Source organism: Coregonus lavaretus, assembly GCF_964263955.1.
Source record: "Coregonus lavaretus genome assembly, chromosome: 10".
In the NCBI taxonomy this organism is placed as follows: Eukaryota; Metazoa; Chordata; class Actinopteri; order Salmoniformes; family Salmonidae; genus Coregonus; species Coregonus lavaretus.
The window spans coordinates 27,604,472-27,624,159 of NC_139997.1; the positions used below are offsets into that span (position 1 = coordinate 27,604,472).

Genomic DNA, 19,688 nt, shown 5'->3' on the forward strand with positions numbered 1-19,688 from the left:
ACAGCCTCTAGAGGTTTTCATAATGGGCACCAGTGAATACACAATTCAACACTAACAGACATGATACATCTCTGAGAATACACCAAGATCGCAAACAACTAAGAATAGCATTGGTATGGCACTATAACCATTGGACAATAGTGATGGGGGGGGGGGGGGGGGGGGGATCTATACAGTTACATATTGGGATATAATTTTTACGCAAGTTGGCTGTACCTGCAGCAAAACTCCAGTATTTTTCCTTCATAGCTTGTTCTCCATCTTCTTTTTAAATAGGGAGTCAATTTGTTTTCAGCATTTTTTTCCCTTGACTGATCAAAATGTGTTTTCTCATGGCTCTCTCTTGTCCCTCTGCAGCAGACATATTGTGAGCAATATATTTGGAACATCGAATCGCAATAAAATCCCAGTATCAAGTTGCAATATATATCGTATCGTGATAATATCGTATTGTGAGGTCCCTGGCAATTCCCAGCCCTATTGCACAACATACAAACCAACATGTCCACCCATGCCCGTACACTTTTTGACTCAAATGCCTGTGTGATGATTCCACACCGCCACCGGGTTTTTTCTCAGACCCCATCTCCAGTCAGATGCATGCAGGACATGGCACAGGTGTTAATAAGGCACAGCCCCGTTGGCGGACTACAGGATCTGAATACACAAAACCATCTATGCCCAATTCCATTGGCTTCCTATGGTCTCAAAAACAGCTAATTAAATTCATAGCTGTCGCCAGAATCCATGCACATTGAGTAAAGATTAAATTAGACATGGGATGATGAAACTAATTAGGGACTGAGGTGTAGCTGGATCTACTCAACAAGTGGCTTAGGAAGTGGATTCATCTCACCATTAGACCACTTTTGATGTCTGAAAAATGTATTGTGCTGACTTTGTCACATGTAGAACGCCTGATGTAAACAAATCAATCTAATAGCTGATATGTCAGCACCATGGACAGTGACGGAATCAGAATCCCAAAATGTTGAAGTTCAGCACCACAGAACATTGGACAGTGACTGCAACTCACCCTTGCACTGAATATGAGAGGAAATATCACCCTCCAGTCATGCTGTCTGTCGTGGTGTTTAATAGCCACCGCAGCATGACGTTCCAGTGTGAAATTGCTTTTTTAATAGCAGCAATCTGTGAAGCCTGAAATGGATTTGAACTTAATGTAGAGGTTTAACAATGACTGGGCAGTCATACACTGCATGACCAAAAGTATGTGGACACCTGCTCATCGAACATCTGGCTACGTGATAATTGCAGCTCAATGGGTGTAACTATTGTTGACAATTTCGATACCTTTTGGAAACAAAACACGTTTTATAAGGAGGATGGGATCTACCCAAATAATTTGGGTTCCTGGATCCTTTCACAGCATTATAAGGCGGCGTTGAGATAATGACTTAGCAATGACCCAAGCCGAGGTCAGCTAATCATTACCATTGTGACGCAGAGTTGTCAAAATGCTTCAGCAAATGTACATTACATCAGGGGCGTCAGTAGTCACAATATAAGTAACCTAATTTATGTCCCTCTAACTGCCCTGAATGCCACTGCTGATCCTACAGCTATTGTGTGCAGTAATAATGTGCCTAAGAACCAGATTTATACTGTTAGCACTGAGCCGGTGTGCCCGAGGAGGCAGTCCACTGTGTGCAGCTCACCCTGCACTTACATAAAGAACATGAGCACATCTACTGCTGCTAAGCTTCCCAGTAAAGCAATAAAAACAAGTAAGCATCCCAGAAGAAAAGTGCTCAAAATAGCCCACATTAATACAGTGGTAGCAATACAAGGTTATAACATTTACAGAAAAGATAGAAATGCCAATGGTGGAGGTGTTGCTGTTTATGTTCAGAACCACATTCCTGCGAAGATTAGAGAGGATCTCATGTTACATACTGTTGAAGTAATATGGCTACAGGTTAATCTGCCTCACCTAAAGCCAATTCTGGTGGGAAGCTGCTAAAGACCACCAAGTGCTAACAGTCGGTATCTGGATAACGTGTGAAATGCTTGATAATGTACAGTGGGGAGAACAAGTATTTGATACACTGCCGATTTTGCAGGTTTTCCTACTTACAAAGCATGTAGAGGTCTGTAATTTTTATCATAGGTACACTTCAACTGTGAGAGACGGAATCTAAAACAAAAATCCAGAAAATCACATTGTATGATTTTTAAGTAATTAATTTGCATTTTATTGCATGACATAAGTATTTGATCACCTACCAACCAGTAAGAAATCCGGCTCTCACAGACCTGTTAGTTTTTCTTTAAGAAGCCCTCCTGTTCTCCACTCATTACCTGTATTAACTGCACCTGTTTGAACTCGTTACCTGTATAAAAGACACCTGTCCACACACTCAATCAAACAGACTCCAACCTCTCCACAATGGCAAAGACCAGAGAGCTGTGTAAGGACATCAGGGATAAAATTGTAGACCTGCACAAGGCTGGGATGGGCTACAGGACAATAGGCAAGCAGCTTGGTGAGAAGGCAACAACTGTTGACGCAATTATTAGAAAATGGAAGAAGTTCAAGATGACGGTCAATCACCCTCGGTCTGGGGCTCCATGCAAGATCTCACCTCGTGGGGCATCAATGATCATGAGGAAGGTGAGGGATCAGCCCAGAACTACACGGCAGGACCTGGTCAATGACCTGAAGAGAGCTGGGACCACAGTCTCAAAGAAATCCATTAGTAACACACTACGCCGCCATGGATTAAAATCCTGCAGCGCACGCAAGGTCCCCCTGCTCAAGCCAGCGCATGTCCAGGCCCATCTGAAGTTTACCAATGACCATCTGGATGATCCAGAGGAGGAATGGGAGAAGGTCATGTGGTCTGATGAGACAAAAATAGAGCTTTTTGGTCTAAACTCCACTCGCCGTGTTTGGAGGAAGAAGAAGGATGAGTACAACCCCAAGAACACCATCCCAACCGTGAAGCATGGAGGTGGAAACATCATTCTTTGGGGATGCTTTTCTGCAAAGGGGACAGGACGACTGCACCGTATTGAGGGGAGGATGGATGGGGCCATGTATCGCGAGATCTTGGCCAACAACCTCCTTCCTTCAGTAAGAGCATTGAAGATGGGTCGTGGCTGGGTCTTCCAGCATGACAACGACCCGAAATACACAGCCAGGGCAACTAAGGAGTGGCTCCGTAAGAAGCATCTCAAGGTCCTGGAGTGGCCTAGCCAGTCTCCAGACCTGAACCCAATAGAACATCTTTGGAGGGAGCTGAAAGTCCATATTGCCCAGCGACAGCCCCGAAACCTGAAGGATCTGGAGAAGGTCTGTATGGAGGAGTGGGTCAAAATCCCTGCTGCAGTGTGTGCAAATCTGGTCAAGACCTACAGGAAACGTATGATCTCTGTAATTGCAAACAAAGGATTCTGTACCAAATATTAAGTTCTGCTTCACTGTATGTGATATCAATAGAGGTATACTATTGTCCTCTGTAGCTCAGCTGGTAGAGCACGGCGCTTGTAACGCCAAGGTAGTGGGTTCGATCCCCGGGACCACCCATACACAAAAACAAAAAAAACAAAAAATGTATGCACGCATGACTGTAAGTCACTTTGGATAAAAGCGTCTGCTAAATGGCATATTATTATTATATTATATTATTATTATATTATATTATTATATTATATTATTATTATTATTATACTTTCTGGGTGATTTAAATATTGACTGGCTTTCATCAGGCTGCCCACTCAAGAGAAAGCTTCAAACTGTAACCAGTGCCTGCAACCTGGTTCAGGTTATAAGTCAACCTACCTGGGTGGTTACAAACTGTACAGGAATTAAATCATCAACATGTATTGATCATATCTTTACTAATGCTGCAGAGATTTGTTTGAAAGCAGTATCCAAATCCATTGGATGTAGTGATCACAATATAGTAGTCATATCTAGGAAAATCTAAGTTCCAAAGGCTGGGCCTAATATTGTGTATAAGAGGTCATACAATAGGTTTTGTAGTGATTCCTATGTTGTTGATGTAAATAATATATGTTGGTCCGTGGTGTGTAATGAGGAGCAAACAGACACTGCACTTGACACATTTATGAAATTGCTTATTCCAGTTACTAATAAGCATGCACCTATTAAGAAAATGAATATAAAAACTGTTAAATCCCCGTGGATTGATGAGGAATTGAAAAATTGTATGGTTGAGAGGGATGAGGCAAAAGGAATGGCAAATAAGTCTGGCTGCACAACCGATTGGCAAACGTATTGCAAATTGAGAAATCATGTGACTAAACTGAATAAAAAGAAGAAGAAACAACACTATGAAACAAGGATAAATTACATAAAGAATGATAGTAAAAAGCTTTGGAGCACCTTAAATGACATTTTGGGAAAAAAGGCAAACTCAGCTCCATCATTCATTGAATCAGATGGCTCATTCATCACAAAACCAACTGATATTGCCAACTACTTTAATAATGTTTTTCATTGGCAAGATTAGCAAACTTAGGCATGACATGCCAGCAACAATTGCTGACACTACACATCCAAGTATATCTGCCCAAACTATGAAAGACAATCATTGGTATTTTGTAAGAATAGTAAAGCCCCCTTTACTGGCTCAAATAGCCGACCAATTAGCCTGTTACCAACCCTTAGTAAACTATTGGAAAAAAATGTGTTTGACCAGATAAAATGCTATTTTACTGTAAACAAATTGACAACAAACTTTCAGCATGCTTATAGAAAAGGACATTCAACATGCACAGCATTTACACAAATGACTGATGATTGGCTGAGAGAAATTGATGATAAAACGATTGTGGGGGCTGTTTTGTTAGACTTCAGTGCGGCTTTTGACATTATCGATCATAGTCTGCTGCTGGAAAAACATATGTGTTATGGCTTTACACCCCCTGCTATAGTGTGGATAAAGAGTTACTTGTCTAACAGAACACAGAGGGTGTTCTTTAATGGAAGACTCTGAAACATAATCCAGGTAGAATTAGGAATTCCCCAGGGCAGCTGTCTAGGCCCCTTGCTTTTTTCCATCTTTACTAACGACATGCCACTGGCTTTGAGTCTATTTATGCGGATGACTCAACACTATGCATGTCAGCTACTACAGCAACTGAAATAACTGCAACACTTAACGAAGAACTGCAGTTAGTTTCGGAATGGGTGGCAAGGAATAAATAAATCCTGAATATTTCCAAAACTAAAAGCATTGTATTTGGGTCAAATCATTCCCTAAACCTCAACTACATCTCGTAATGAATAATGTGAAAATTGAGCAAGTTGAGGTGACTAAACTGCTTGGAGTAACCCTGGATTGTAGACTGTCATGGTCAAAGCATACTGATACAACAGTAGCTAAGATGGGGAGAAGTATGTAGATAATTAAGCGCTGCTCTGCCTTCTTAACAACACTATCAACAAGGCAGGTCCTACAGGCCCTAGTTTTGTCGCACCTAGACTACTGTTCAGTAGTGTGGTCAGGTGCCACAAAGAGAGACTTGGGAAAATTGCAGTTGGCTCAGAACAGGGCAGCACGGCTGGCCCTTAAAAGTACATGGAGAGCTAACATTAATGACATGCATGTCAGTCTCTCCTGGCTCAGAGCGGAAGAGAGATTGACTTCATCACTGCTTGTTTTTATAAGAGGTGTCGACAAGCTGAATGTACCGAGCTGTCTGTTTGGAATACTGGCACACAGCTTGGACACATTTTTACATTTTAGTCATTTAGCAGACGCTCTTATCCAGAGCGACTTACAGGAGCAATTAGGGTTAAGTGCCTTGCTCAAGGGCACAGACAGATTTTTCACCTAGTCGGCTCGGGGATTAGAACCAGCGACCTTTCGGTTACTGGCACGCTCTTAACCACTAAGCTACCTGCCGACCCTGGACACCCATGCATACTCCACAAGACATGCCACCAGAGGTCTCTTCACAGTCCCCAAGTCCAGAACAGACTATGGGAGGCGCACAGTACTACATAGAGCCATGACTCCATGGAACTATTCTAGATCAGGTAACTGATGCAAGCAGTTGAATCAGATTATTATTATTTTTTATCAGGTAAAAATAAACCTTATGGAACAACAGGGACTGTGAAGAGACACACACAAGGGTATAGACACATGCATACGCACACGTTGTGATATTGTTGTATGGTGGTATTAAACATTTTGTACTGTAGATAGGTAGTGGTGTAATAATGTCATATGATGTACTGTTTTATATTTTGTTTTATATGTAATGTAAATGCTTTAATATGTTTGGACCCCAGGAAGAGTAGCTGCTGCCTTGGCAGCAGCTAATGGGGATCCCTAATAAATACAAATCTCATTCCAAAATCATTGCCATTAATATAGAGTTGGTCCCCCCTTTGCTGCTATAACAGCCTCCACTCTTCTGGGAAGGCTTTCCACTAGATGTTGGAACATTGCTGCGGGGACTTGCTTCTTTTCAGCCACAAAAGCATTAGTGAGGTTGGGCACTGATGTAGGGCGATTAGGCCTGGCTCGCAGTCGCCATTCCAATTCATCCCAAAGGTGTTTGATTGGGTTCAGGTCAGGGCTCTGTGCAGGCCAGTCAAGTTCTTCCACAACGATCGAGACAAACCATTTCTGTATGGACCTCGCTTTGTGCAGGGGGCATTGTCATGCTGAAACAGGAAAGGGGCCTTCCCCAAACTGTTGCTACAAAGTTGGTAGCACAGAATCGTCTAGAATGCCATTGTATGCTGTAGCGTTAAGATTTCCCTTAACTGGAACTAAGGGGCCTAGCCCAAACCATGAAAAACAGCCCTAGACCATTATTTCTCCTCCACCAAACTTTACAGTTGGCACTATGCATTGGGGCAGGTAGCGTTCTCCTGGCATCCGCCAAACCCAGATTTGTCCATCGGACTGCCAGATTGTGAAGCATGATTCATCACTCCAGAGAACGCGTTTCCACTGCTCCAGAGTCCACTGCTCCAATGGCGGCGAGATTTACACCACTCCAGCCGACGCTTGGCATTGAGCATGGTGATCTTAGGCTTGTGTGCAGCTGCTCGGCCATGGAAACCCATTTCATGAAGCTCCCGACAAACAGTTATTGTGCTGAAGATGCTTCCAGAGGTAGTTTGGAACTCGGTAGTGAGTGTTGCAACCGAGGACAGATGATTTTTACGCGCTACACGCTTCAAAACTTGGCGGTCCCGTTCTGTGAGCTTGTGTGGCCTACAACTTCGTGGCTGAGCCGTTGTTGCTTCTAGATGTTTCCACTTCACAATAACAGCACTTACAGTTGACCGGGGCAGCTCTAGCAGGGCAGAAATGTGACGAACTGACTTGTTGGAAAGGTGGCATCCTATGACGGTGCCACGTTGAAAGTCACTGAGCTCTTCAGTATGGGCCATTCTACTGCCAATATTTGTCTATGGAGATCGCATGGCTGTGTGCTCGTTTTTATACACCTGTCAGCAAAGGGTGTGGCTGAAATAGCTGAATCCACTAATTTGAAGGGGTGTCTTTTGCCAGTGTAGTTTATGTAACAAACTGGCCCCATCTATAAGAAGAAAAATCTTGATTGTCTGTGAAACCATTCCTAGATGACATATGGGATATCACTCATGTGAGATGGACTGTGATTGGTCAGTGTGGTCCCTCCAGGGGAGAAACCAGGTGTTAACTGTCATCCACAGATGCTAAAGCAGCTCCTCTGAGAACTGAGAAATGCCCCCTTTCCCCAGCTGTGTGTGTGTGTGTGTGTGTGTGTGTGTGTGTGAGAGATAGAGAGGGAGCGCTAAAGAGATACAGTATATAGAGAGAAACGTGATTTATAATGTGTGATGTTAGTAAGGTTTCACTGAGATGTGAATTGACTCAAGATCGTTAATAAACACTTGGATAAAGCCTATCGGATAAAAGACAACTAGCCTATGTGGAATTAAGGGGGAAAAGAAAAGCATTATATCTAGACATTCAGAGAAGGCCAGTTCATAAAAGAATAGTTAATACATCGTTTTTCTATAGGGCTGAAGCTAGAAGCAGAATAGCTAGACTATAAGGGAAATCACATTGGGGAAAAAAAGTTTCGCGCGCGTTTATGAACAATTCCCATTTAAAGACGATGTACAACAACTAGCCTATTAATGGACAACAGCCTACAACACCTGACGGGTGCCAATGTTTTCACCGTCCTCTCACACGTTGCGTTTCCATATGGACATGTGGAACAACTTTTACTTTGATAGCCTACTAAGCTAAACTGATCCCCAGAAATGTACACCATTGTTATAAAATCACAGTAAATTAAACATTTTAAGAGGTCCTACTCTAAGACAGCTGCTTTCCACCTCCAAAAAAAGAAGTGAGGCGCACCTACCGCCCAACACTTCCAAATAACCACCGTTTGCTTCTGGGGTCTCTAGAGTAGAATTAAAAATATAAATAACTTACCACCCTAAGCTCGTGTGTACGGTCCTTCATCGTGAATCACGACTTTTCCACTTGTTTCTCCAACACCTCTCCAACTTGGTAGATGCTCCTTATATCCGTACTCTCGAGTCAGGGTTTTTATTTTATTTTCCGACGGGTGATGAGAGCGGCGGGCGCGCGCAAGGGGTGTAGATCAATCGAGAGCGCGCAATAATCTCAAAGTACAAGATGCCATGAATTTTCTTGACATTAACGTATTAGAAATGTGTCACTTTTTAAAAAACTTTTCTTTAAAAAAAATTGTTTGCAGAGATGAATGTCAGGATAATCGCTTTCAGGATTAAAAGAGAAAGAAATTGCATGGTACAGGCTACAATATGGCAGACACATTTTAAATAGGCCTAGTTTCCAGATTATGAAGAATGAAAACTGCCATTCAAAATTACTGTTTTGTGAACAATTCATACATGATCAGAATTATGATCGCTTTTTAATATCTATGTTTTAGACACTAGCGCCACCTGGTGGAGGAAATAACTGAAGTTCAGTTGACACCTCACATGAATGGATTTACTCCGTGCTTCGTTCAAAAATATCTCAGATAATATAAATGTCAGACTCATCCTTGAATTAATTTATTGTATTGTATTTCATGGTAAGTCACAGCTCTCCTCATAGGGAGTCAATGGTAGGCTTTGAGGGGACTCCTATGGTAGGTACACCTATAGCTCATCTCTTGGCAGTAGTACTGTAGACTACTTTATCACTGACCTCAACCCAGAGTCTCTCAAAGCGTTCACAGGCAGCCCACTGACACCCCTATCAGACCACAGCAAAATCACAGTCTACTTGAACAGAGCAATACTCAATCATGGGGCATCAAAGCCAAAGGAACTGAATAATATTAAGAAATGCTATAGATGGAAGGAAAGTAGTGTCGAAACCTACCAAAAAACAATTAGGCAACAACAAATTCAATCCCTTTTAGACAACTTCCTGGACAAAACGTTCCACTGTAATAGTGAAGGTGTAAACTTGGCAGTAGAAAACCTAAACAGTATATTTGACCTCTCAGCTTCCCTATCAAATCTAAAAATCTCTAACAGAAAACCGAAGAAAAGTAACAACAGTGACAAATGGTTTGATGAAGAATGTAAAAACCTAAGAAAGAAATAGAGAAACCTATCCAACCAAAAACATAGAGACCCAGAAAACCTGAGCCTACTATGGTGAATCACTAAAACAATACAGAAATACACTACGGAAAAAGAAGGAACAGCATGTCAGAAATCAGCTCAATGTAATTGAAGAATCCATAGAATCTAACCACTTCTGAGAAAACTCTAAACAAACAACAACACGAAGAGCTATCTATCCAAAACTGAGATGTATGGGTAAACCACTTCTCCAATCCTTTTGGCCCTATAACAAAGAACAAACAGCAAAAAAATATACATGATCAAATGCAAATCTTAGAATCAACTACTAAATACTACCAGAACCCACTGGATTATCTAATTACATTGAATGAACTACAGGACAAAATACAAACCCTCCAACCCAAAAAGGCCTGTGGTGTTGATGGTATCCTCAATGAAATGATAAAATATACAGACCACAAATTCCAATTGGCTATACTTAAACTCATTAACATCATCCTCAGCTGTGGCATCTTCCCCAATATTTGGAACCAAGGACTGATCACCACAATCCACAAAAGCGGAGACAAATTTGACCCCAATAACTAGTGGGATATGCGTCAACAGCAACCTTGGGAAAATCCTCTACATTATCATTAACAGCAGACTAGTTCCTTTCCTCAGTGAAAACAATGTACTGAGCAAATGTCAAATTGGCTTTTTACCAAATTACCGTACGACAGACCACGTATTCACCCTGCACACCCTAATTGACAAACAAACAAACCAAAACAAAGGCAAAGTCTTCTCATGCTCTGTTGATTTCAAAAAAGCTTTTGACTCAATTTGGCATGAGGGTCTGCTATACAAAATGATGGAAATTGGGGTTGGGGGAAAAACATACGACATTATAAAATCCATGTACACAAACAACAAGTGCAAAAAACATACACATTTCTTTCCACAGGGCCGTGGGGTGAGACAGGGATGCTGTGAAAGATCTGAGAGACAAGGCAAGAAGGGCCTTCTATGCCATACATATCTGTTTACTGTTTAGAAATGAAAGCACTTTATGTATCTAATGCCCCCATTTGAAGGTGTCATAAGCATTTGGACAAATGTAGTAGTGTACTAGTCAAAAGTTTAGTATTTGGTCCCATATTTCTAGGATGCAATGGCTACATCAAGCTTGTCACTCTACAAACTTGTTAGATGCATTTGCCATTTGTTTTGGTTGTATTTCAGATTATATTGTGCCCAATAGAAATGAATGGTAAATAATGTATTGTGTCATTTTGTAGTCACTTTTATTGTAAATGAGAATGGAATATGTTTCTGAATACTTTTACATTAATGTGGATGTTCCATGATAATGGATAATCATGAATTAATCGAGAATAATGATGAGTGAGAAAGTTACATAGGCATAAATACCGTGAGAGGTTAGCATGTCTTGGGGGTATGATCTTTGTGCCTTTGTAACTTTCACTCATCACTATTCATGATTCATGATTATCCGTACTCATGGTAGCATCCACATTAATGTAGAAGTGTTCAGAAACATATACAATTATTATTTGCAAAAAAAAGTGACTCCAAAATGACACAATACATTATTTATCATTAATTTCTACTGGGCAAAACATACTCCGAAACACAACCAAAACAAAAACTGCAAATGCATCCTTACTTAAGTATTAAAAGTATAAATCATTTAAAAATCCTTATATTAAGCAAACCAGACGGCACAATTTTCGTTTTTTTTTTTTTTTACGTATGGATAGCCAGGGGCACACTCCAACACTTCGACATACAAACGAAGCATGTGTGTTTAGTGAGTCCGCCAGATCAGAGGCAGTAGAGATGACCAGGGATGTTCTCTTGATAAGTGTGTGAATTGGACCAATTCCCTGTCCTGCTAAGCATAAAAAATGTAACGAGTAGCCTACATTTGGGTGTCATGGAAAACGTATGGAGTAAAAAGTACATTATTTTCTTTAGGAATGTAGTGAAATAAAAGTAAAAGTTGTCAAAAATATAAATACTAAAGTAAAGTACAGCTCCCGCAGAAACCTACTTAAGTAGTACTTTAAAGTATTTTTACCTAAGTAATTACACCACTGACAGAAACCATGCGTTTGATACAATTCCGATCTGGGCAGGGATAGCAGACCCAAGCAGCGAAAATCTTCCTGTGGATATTTTGTCTGAAATTCCTCGCTGAAACAAATGTTGCGTAATTACCATGACGTAACGCACTATGAGTCGCAAAAATGCTTCTCACATTTGATTGGCCACTTTCTGTGCACTTTCCAAGTACCAAGGTTTTTATTGGCCCGATGCAGTAACCGGAAATGTTATTATTTGCTCCTTGCAAACATGGCGGAGGTCAGACTGAAAATTGGTATGGGAGCCTACAGAATTCTTAAAAACACATATAAACAGTTGCCTCTAGGGATTGAGGGCAACCAAGCTAAAAGCGCAATACAAGCCACAAGCTTGCTGACAGAATATCGGTCTGGCGAAGCTCAAAATGACCATGATAATACAGCCCGGCTCGGCAACTGGACACCGTTGCAGTCTCTCGGAATTCCTGAGGAGACTTTAGGAACTGAGAACTCAAGGTCCCTCCGCACACTCCCCGATGGTGGATTTAAGATTGGATTTTGCCACGACCTTATATCAAAATGCGGTGAGGCAGAATTACAGTTTGGTTCTGCATGGAGGAATAATTTGTCAGACAGTGAGGATATAAGACTACTCGATAAACAAAGTGCTTCAGGGTGGTTTTATCTCAGTTCACCTCACCTGGCCGACACACAGGTCCATGTTATTGCCTCTAGAGCCTCAAGCTGGAGAAGAAACGGTCTTGTGACGGACACCACAACTCAAACCAGGCGCGAGCAGAGAAGATCTCTGTGTATGGTGAGATTTGCTAACAGACAGTCAAGCTTTAGTTTGCGGCTGTGTCATGAGCAGTTATTTGTGAGAGCTTATGGAAACGGCAACATGTCTGAGCCCCTGTATAAAAGCAGAACGGCATATTATGAAATCCTTGAGGTGTCTCCAACCGCCACACAAGCTCAGATCAAGACAGCTTACTACAAGCAGTCTTTCATCTACCACCCAGATAAGAATGCAGGCAGTGAGGAGGCTACGAACCGCTTCTCCAACATCAGCGAGGCTTACAACGTGTTGGGCAACAAGGGGCTGAGGAAGAAATACGACCGAGGCATTCTGAGTCAGGGAGACGTTACTGGAGCGAGCAAACCTTCCACGAAGGACACCAAGAGCTCCTCATCTCAGCCAACAAGGGAGGCACGCCAGTCTTCCGCCTTGGGGATAGACAGCAAGAACATTTTCGACTTCGACAACTTCATCAAATCCCACTACAAATCCCAGCTCCTGAGAGAGGAGGAGCTGCGAGTTAGGAAGGAGGAGATGATGAGGAAGAAAGAGGCCATCAAAGACCGGGAGCTGGGCAAGATGATGGAGATGGCTGTTGGGGTGTTGGTTGTCATGGCAGTGTCTATTCTGGTCAACTTGAAACAGGGAGGAAATTGATTTAGCAAAATGACACTGGACAAGCATAGGAGGGCATTATTTTCATCCACACTATAGGATTCATATGAGAAGGCTGAGTGCAATGGTAAGGGACATACCTTGTGCCAACTTGACACACCCTTGATTGGTTTCCATCTGTTCCATTCTTGCTGTATCCAGATGTCCTAATGAAAGCTGCTTAACCTAAGAATATAGGTCAAAGGTTAATGATACTGTAATAGAAGCTGATGATTGAGTGATTACTGGTGCATTGGGTAGAGCTGTTCCGCAATCACAAGGCGGCACTCAACCACTTGTGTGTTTGCATATCGTTCACTAGAAAATATAAACATTTACTTTGTTCAAATGGAAATTGTTGGAAGTTTGATGTAGGAAGTGATAGTGAGGAACCGAAGCATATTGGTTTAGGCCTATATTGAAGGTTTTTTAAAGTTTTTGAAACCCTGCAACATTTAAAGATATGTGTTGATTGATTCTGCAGTGTTGAATGAATTGCAGAACGGTGCAATGGTTAATTAGGCTAACGTTCAATATGGTGTTATGATTCAACTTGGCTTTTAAAAAGTTGTGAAAAGTGAATTTTATGTCATAAGCACAAAGTTTTAAGCGTGGGAAGTAAGCTGATGATACCTGGCTGCACAAGTTTGGACCTTGGTATCAGCTAGCTCTTGTTCATGACTCTCAGTTCCATTACATTACACATAAGACATTGGACGAAGGCGTCTTCTGTAGGGGGAAGGTTTGTTAAGATCCCCGCTGTTCGGTCTGAACATTTACATGGATCGCTTGGGGTAAAGTTTTGGATGCATAAGGACCTTATCTTTCATGTCAGCGAGAAATAATTTTCAAAAAACAAAAGGTTAAATTGATACACAACTTGATAGGGTTAGGGTTCACACACAGGCATATCTCCATGTTACAGCGCTTGTTTACGTTAAACAGACGAAGACAAGAGGCGACCACCTGTGCTAATTAGCTATCTAGCATGCTCCGAACACCTGTGTGTAAACGTAACTCCGGAAGTGTAGCGGAAGTTTAATTTCGTCGGATGGAGGCACACATAGCTGTATGGATCTGTGCAACACTGCTACAGTAAGTATATATTTTTTTTGAAGGATTCTTGCTCGCTGATGAAGGATACGGGCCATATGTTTCGAAAGCCGTATCGCAAGCGATGATTATTGACGGTTCTAAACGTTAAAACACAGCGTCTGGATTGTAGTTCACATTAGGCAGTCGTGGGCGAAGCTAATGTTTGAGACCTGTAGGGATAAAGCAGAATGCCGCCTATAGTTTTCGAGAGCTAGGTGTCAGCCAGCTGAGCAGCAGTTGAAGTAGCTGAGTGAAAAGGTGCTTTGAGAAAGCTTTTGGTAATTCAGCTTAGACGAGACTCCTGCAACGGACTAGTGCACTGAAGGGCCCCTAGGTGAGCTCCTGTACAGAAATAATAAAATGTAACCTATGATCGGTAAGAGACGAGATAACTTTGTGTACACTCAATTATTTGAGAAATGTGCCTTTAAGATATTTGATGTAAGAACATGTATGGCCAATCCCATGTAATTTTCCCTGCCTCAACACTTTTAATGTATTTAAGAGAAATAAATTATTTGAGGTGTGCTTATGGAAGCACATGAAAAAGGAATGTCACTTGGGTTGTTATTAGCATGTATAAGCATTGCTACAATACTGAATACAGAGAGGGTTAATCATAAGGCTTACAGCAGCACAGTAACTTCCCATTGCTGTGGAACCGTACAAAAATGGATACTACACAGTAAATAATAATTAGTGTTTATTTGCTCTCCTGCAGATGCATCAATTCAGTAGGGCCGGGACGATACCAGTATTGCAATATTCTTTCCATGTCAAAAATGAAAACATGAAGCAGAGTCCTTTAAAAACCTGCTGTATGTAAAATATTGTGCACTATAGCTTGGAAAATAAATAAATGTGACTCTGGATGACAACATAATGATGTTTGTTTCCAACATTAGGGCTGTTTTCCTAAAGAAGTTAAATCTGCTTCATGCTTTGTTTCTTGCCATGATATTAACGAGTATCGAGATACTGGAATCGTCTCGGTCCTACAATTCAGTCTAGCGGAGATGCACGTGACCAATGTGTATCAGACATTTTCAGACTTCAAAATGTAGTCCTAATCATGTTTGATGAACTAATCTACACTACTTTTGCGGTCTGAAAACATCTGGCTAACTTTGATTCTAGAGTGAACTGTCACTTTAATGTATATATAAAAAATATATTATAGTTAGTAAATTTACAGAGGCAGTAGAGTTGTAATTATCCCCATGGCATTGCATTGATGTTCTTATAAGTATACATTTTAAAAGACCGAACTTTAAAAGATGGGGAATAATAATGTGTTTGGTCAGTGTAGTCAAAGATTTCTACCTCCAGATGTCTCCTAAGGCATGTTGATTGAATTAGAGGGCACAGTGCGACTTTAATATTTTTTTCTTTAAAGGTCCAATGCAGCCGCTTTTATCTCAATAACCAGGTTTCCATCCAACCGCGTAAAGTACATGTCAGATAAAAATAATGTAATGAAAGGCCTGATGGAAACACTTTTTTCCGGTAAACTTTCCAAATGTAGACAAAAAAATACACTAGACAACGTGAGATCTTTTTGTGTCATAAAATGAATTATGCGAGAAATGTCGGTGGAAATGCTTTTTTGCGCAAAAATTGATATAATAACCATAATTTTGAACGCGATGACATGTTGTGTGGTCCTCCCACTACGACTCATCGGGAAAGCATGCAGTTTATTAATTTAACTACAGATTAAATCAATTATGATGAACTTCACAGTGTGGTGAAAGTGCAAGGTGATGAGCTTGATGCTCCTTTCCAATAAATATCTAGGGTCTTATTCTGGTGACATGATAATCGATGCTTGGCTGCCATTTGAAAAATGTTAATATCTTTTGTCCATACAATCTCATCATGTAGGTTATACGTACGCTCTAGCCAACAGCGCGCAAATAGCACTGTTGGCTAGAGCGCACTTGCCAATACCAGAGTGGGCACACTTGCTATATAACGCAACATTTGTTTGTGAGAAAACCATCAGTAGAGTTGAAAATTCGATGGAAACCGTTATTTCTTTTAGTACATGGGATTTCAACCGCAAAATGTATTTTTATGTGCACTACGTCATCACGCACAGCCTTTTATCTGCAACAAGTCAATTTGATGGAAACACCTCTCTGGTGGGAAAATGCGCATAATGTTTTTATGCGTATTTTAGAATATTTGCATGAAAATCTGTCGCCAATTGGATGGAAACCTAGCGATTATCAAATCATTTCTGGGTAAAAATTCAAGTACCTTACTGTGATTGATTGTTTTCAATTAAAATTGTCAAAAATAAACAAAAATAGTTTCTTGGCTAAGAGTAATTTCTCAAGCAAGAATTTTGCTAGGACTGGCTGGGAGTGGTCTGAGTGAGGGGCCTAATTGGATGAGCCTAATGGGAGGGATATGTAACCTGAAAACGAGGCGTTATTGGCAGAGGTTTGAAACTCCCTTTGTTATGGGGAGATTAATTTATACTGCCTGGTGAAGTCGCACATTTATAAAACACAAACAGATAACTTATTTACATAAGTATTCAGACCCTTTGCTATGAGACTCGAAATTGAGCTCTGGTGCATTCTGTTTCCATTGATCATCCTTGAGATGTTTCTACAACTTGATTAAAAGGCACATGACAGCCTGCTTGGAGTTTGCCAAAAGGCACCTAAAGGACACTCAGACCATGAGAAACAAGATTCTCTGGTCTGATGAAACCAAGATTGAACTCTTTGGCCTGAATGTCAAGCGTCACGTCTGGAGGAAACCTAGCACCATCACTACAGTGAATTATTGTGGCAGCATCAAATCAAATTAAATTGTATTTGTCACATGTGCCGTGAAATGCTTACTTACAAGCCCTTAACCAACAATGCAGTTATTTACTAAATAAAATAAAGTAAAAAATAAAATCAAAAGTAACGAGGCTATATACAGGGGGTACCGGTACCGAGTCAATGTGCGGGCGTACAGGTTAGTCGAGGTCATTTGTACATGTAGGTAGGGGTAAAGTGACTATGCATCAATAATAAACAGCGAGTAGCAGCAGTGTAAAATGTCAATGTAAATAGTCCGGGTGGCCATTTGATTAATTGTTCAGCAGTCTTTTGGCTTGGGGGTAGAAGCTATTAAGGAGCCTTTTGGACCTAGACTTGGCGCTCCGGTACCGCTTGCCGTGCGGTAGCAGAGAGAACAGTCTATGACTTGGGTGGCTGGAGTCTTTGACAATTTTTGGGGCCTTCCTCTGACACGCCTAGTATATAGGTCCTGGATGGCAGGAAGCTTGGCCCCAGTGATGTACTACCCTCTGCAGCGCCTTACGGTCGGATGCGGAGCAGTTGCCATACCAGGCGGTGATGCAACCGGTCAGGATGCTCTTCGATGGTGCAAGTTTTTGAGGATCTGGGGACCCATGCCTAATCTTTTCAGTCTCCTGAGGGGGAAAAGGTGTTGTCGTGCCCTCTTCACGACTGTCTTGGTGTGTTTAGACCATGATAGTTTGTTGGTGATGTGGACACCAAGGTACTTGAAACTCTCGACCCGCTCCACTACAGCCCCGTCGATGTGAATGGGGAGGTGTTCGGCCCTCCTTTTCCATGCTGGGGGGATGTTTTTCAGCGGCAAGGACTGGGAGACTAGTCAGGATCGAGGGAAAGATGAACGGAGCAAAGTACAGAGATCCTTAATGAACACCTGCTCCAGAGCGCTCAGGACCTCAGACTGGGGTGAAGGTTCCCCTTCCAACAGGACAACGACCCTAAGCACACAGCCAAGACAACGTAGGAGTGGCTTTGGGACAAGTCTCTGAATGTCCTTGGGTGGCCCAGCCAGAGCCCGGACTTGAACCTCAACGAACATCTCTGGAGAGACCTGAAAATAGCTGTGCAGCAACGCTCCCCATCCAACCTGACAGAGCTTGAGAGGATCTGTATTGAAGAATGGGAGAAACTCCCCAAATACAGGTGTGCCAAGCTTGTACATCATACCCAAGAAGACTTGAAGCTGTAATCGCTGCCAAAGGTGCTTCAACAAAGTACTGAGTAAAGGGTCTGAATACTTATGTAAATGTCATATTTCAGTTTATATTTAATAAATGTGCAACAATTTCTAAAAACCTGTTTTTGCTTTGTCATTATGTGGTATTGTGTGTAGATTGAGGGGAAAACACAATTTAATCCATTTTAGAATAAGGCTGTAACGTAACAAAATGTGGAAAAAGTCAAGGGGTCTGAATACTTTCCGAATGCACTGTATATACAACACAGGTAAATCACATTTTTGACTGCACTGGGCCTTTATATTCCTTTGCATTTGATACAATTTTATTCAGCGTAAGTACACCAACATGTCATAGTAGCAAGCACAGTGGCATTTCAGTAAGAACGTTTTTATTACAAGTAAATATTGCGCCCTGTTGACTAGTGGTAATACTCCATGGGGCCAAGGGATTTATGAAACTCACTAGAGAATCAATTCATTAAGGTACAGACATGGGGTTACAGTCTTTTGATCAAAGGGGATGACTGAGGATATCTCTCCTTCACTATAGATCTGGGAGGGATAAAGAGGATGAGGTTGAATATAACAGTTCCATCCACTGGGGTGTATCATCCTCTCCTTCCTTGTCATGTCTTAGCTCTGAAATTCCATGACATTGACAACTACCCCAAGTCGTTCTCTCAAGTTCACTGCACGTCCCCATCCATTCCTACTCACATGGGCCCTGATTTAAACGCGCATAAATGACAGTTATTTCCTTTTTATGCACTTTTATCTCTATGCGTATTCTTACCTTGAACTTAAGCATGAGAATAGTATGCTATTCACCCGCTATTCATTCGGGGTGGAGGTCTAAGAAATGTAGGTGTGGCGGAGGTGTGTCTACAGAAACTGTATTCTGACCTTGACATAATTCCCCTTATAATTCCACCCCCTTTATGCGTGAGGAAACTATGAATAAGGTCGAGCAATTAGAAATAACAGCATTCTCCATTCACTGTAATGTATAAATGGACCACTATTGATAAGAGCTAGGTAAATGAGTAATATGTTTGGAGAAGGGAATTGTAAATACACAGCAATTGTTTTAGATAATTTTTCCTTATGGTCCCTGGAGACTTATGTGAAACCAGCCATATGGAAGCAAACTGAAAATCACATCAACATGACTTGTATTGCGGTCTCTTTTCCACAGTGAAATAGGCTATAAATAGCTGTGCCGTTATTCAGAATTTTTATTGTGCCCTCATTTTGGAGACCCAAGCTTCTGTAGGGCTGTACCTGCCGAGTTGATGTATGTGCTTTAAAATGTTTTAATTACAGCTTACGCCCGGGCTTTTCTCAGTTTTATTTTACAATTTGTATCATGTTAAATATTAGCCACTATCAGGAGCCACTGTCAGTAATACCCAGATACATTTATAAGTGTCACTTTAGTGTTCGTTTTTCTTCAATTTGTAGC

General features: G+C 41.3%; 2 protein-coding genes across 3 annotated transcripts in view; one reads left to right on the top strand and one right to left on the bottom strand.

Moving 5' to 3' along the window:
* The window catches only part of LOC311135663 (syntaxin-1A-like), a gene marked incomplete at both ends in the record, with an annotated part of 34,802 nt that extends 26,199 nt beyond the window's left edge, over positions 1-8,603 (bottom strand). The window contains one exon of one of the 2 annotated variants that reach the window (XM_084169685.1): positions 8,448-8,603. In XM_084169685.1, coding sequence (XP_084025811.1) covers positions 8,448-8,477 — 30 coding nt within the window. The remainder of the gene's footprint in view (positions 1-8,447) is intronic. The other variant, XM_084169686.1, reaches the window with a different exon arrangement.
* Positions 8,604-11,954: 3,351 nt separating this feature from the next.
* On the top strand, positions 11,955-18,317 carry LOC311136460 (uncharacterized protein). Its single transcript, XM_084170596.1, has one exon. It carries the CDS (start codon positions 11,972-11,974, stop codon positions 13,127-13,129), a length of 1,158 nt encoding a protein of 385 aa, XP_084026722.1. The 5' UTR covers positions 11,955-11,971; the 3' UTR covers positions 13,130-18,317.
* The last annotated feature ends 1,371 nt before the right edge of the window (positions 18,318-19,688 follow it).